Below are 889 nucleotides of genomic sequence, written 5' to 3'. Positions count from 1 at the left end.
CCTTGTACCGTGGGCGGCCATGTTGAGAGTCTTCTTGGATGTGGACCACCATGCTACTCCGGTTTCCCGCCTGGGAGGCCCTCTCCTCAGCCTCCCGTCTCTCTTCCTCGATGTTCATGAACAACCTGAGAACAACCAGATTGAGGAAAGCCCCGATGACGGTTAATCCCACCAGGATGTACATAAAGCTAAAGGCCACATAGAGCGGCTTCTTCTGAAGGGCTCCTTTCGTCTGAAGGGCCACGTAGTCTCCGAACCCGATTGTAGTCAATGTGATAAAACAGTAATAGAAGGCCTGAAAGAAGGTCCACTCTTCACAATGAGAGAAGGCAGCTGCTCCGATGCAGAGGGTGCCGATGCAGGAGAAGAAGCCGACGGCCACCATGTTCTCCATGGAGACCTCGGTGCTTCTCATCCGGCAACACTTCTTCATCCGTTGCAAGAGGTACTTGACGAAGGTGTTCATGCGTTCGCCAAGGCTCTGGAACATGACAAGGGTGAGTGGAATGCCCAGGGCAGCGTAGCACATGCAGAAGGCCTTCCCTGCATTCGTCCCAGGGGCAGCGTGGCCGTAACCTGGAGAAGCAAAAGGACAACATGGATAAGTGATGGAAGAGGGAGGATTGCAACTGGGGGAGGGGGAGGAGAAGGATGACATGACTAGAGCCCTCGAGATATGAGGAAAGATCACAACGTTTGAGAAAAGAGAGAGGGAGATGGTCTACTCCCTTATCCCAAAAGTGTTTTTTCCAGAAGTCAACTGGACTTTCTTTGTGGGGGCGGGGTTTGTCTTGAAAATCTTTTGCTTCTCATCCAAGAAGCTTCTTCAATTTTGATTAATTGGTGGGGTTCCAAATCCCACTGTTCCACTTTAGCACATCACCTTGAG

The 889-nt window shown here is 51.4% G+C and overlaps 1 protein-coding gene across 1 annotated transcript; it reads right to left on the bottom strand.

Annotated features, from left to right (window-relative positions):
- Positions 1–4: 4 nt before the first annotated feature.
- Positions 5–571, bottom strand: LOC107302010 (potassium channel subfamily K member 9-like; the record flags this gene model as incomplete). Its single annotated transcript, XM_015831147.1, has 1 exon — positions 5–571. A coding segment is annotated over exon 1 (525 nt), but the record flags the coding sequence as incomplete, so codon positions are not given.
- Between the last annotated feature and the right edge of the window lie 318 nt (positions 572–889).

The sequence above is a fragment of the Protobothrops mucrosquamatus genome, unplaced genomic scaffold, assembly GCF_001527695.2.
Source record: "Protobothrops mucrosquamatus isolate PMUCROS unplaced genomic scaffold, P.Mucros_1.0 scaffold22269, whole genome shotgun sequence".
In the NCBI taxonomy this organism is placed as follows: Eukaryota; Metazoa; Chordata; class Lepidosauria; order Squamata; family Viperidae; genus Protobothrops; species Protobothrops mucrosquamatus.
The sequence above is the reverse complement of the archived record's forward strand: the minus strand, read 5'-3'. Positions and strand labels throughout refer to the sequence as shown.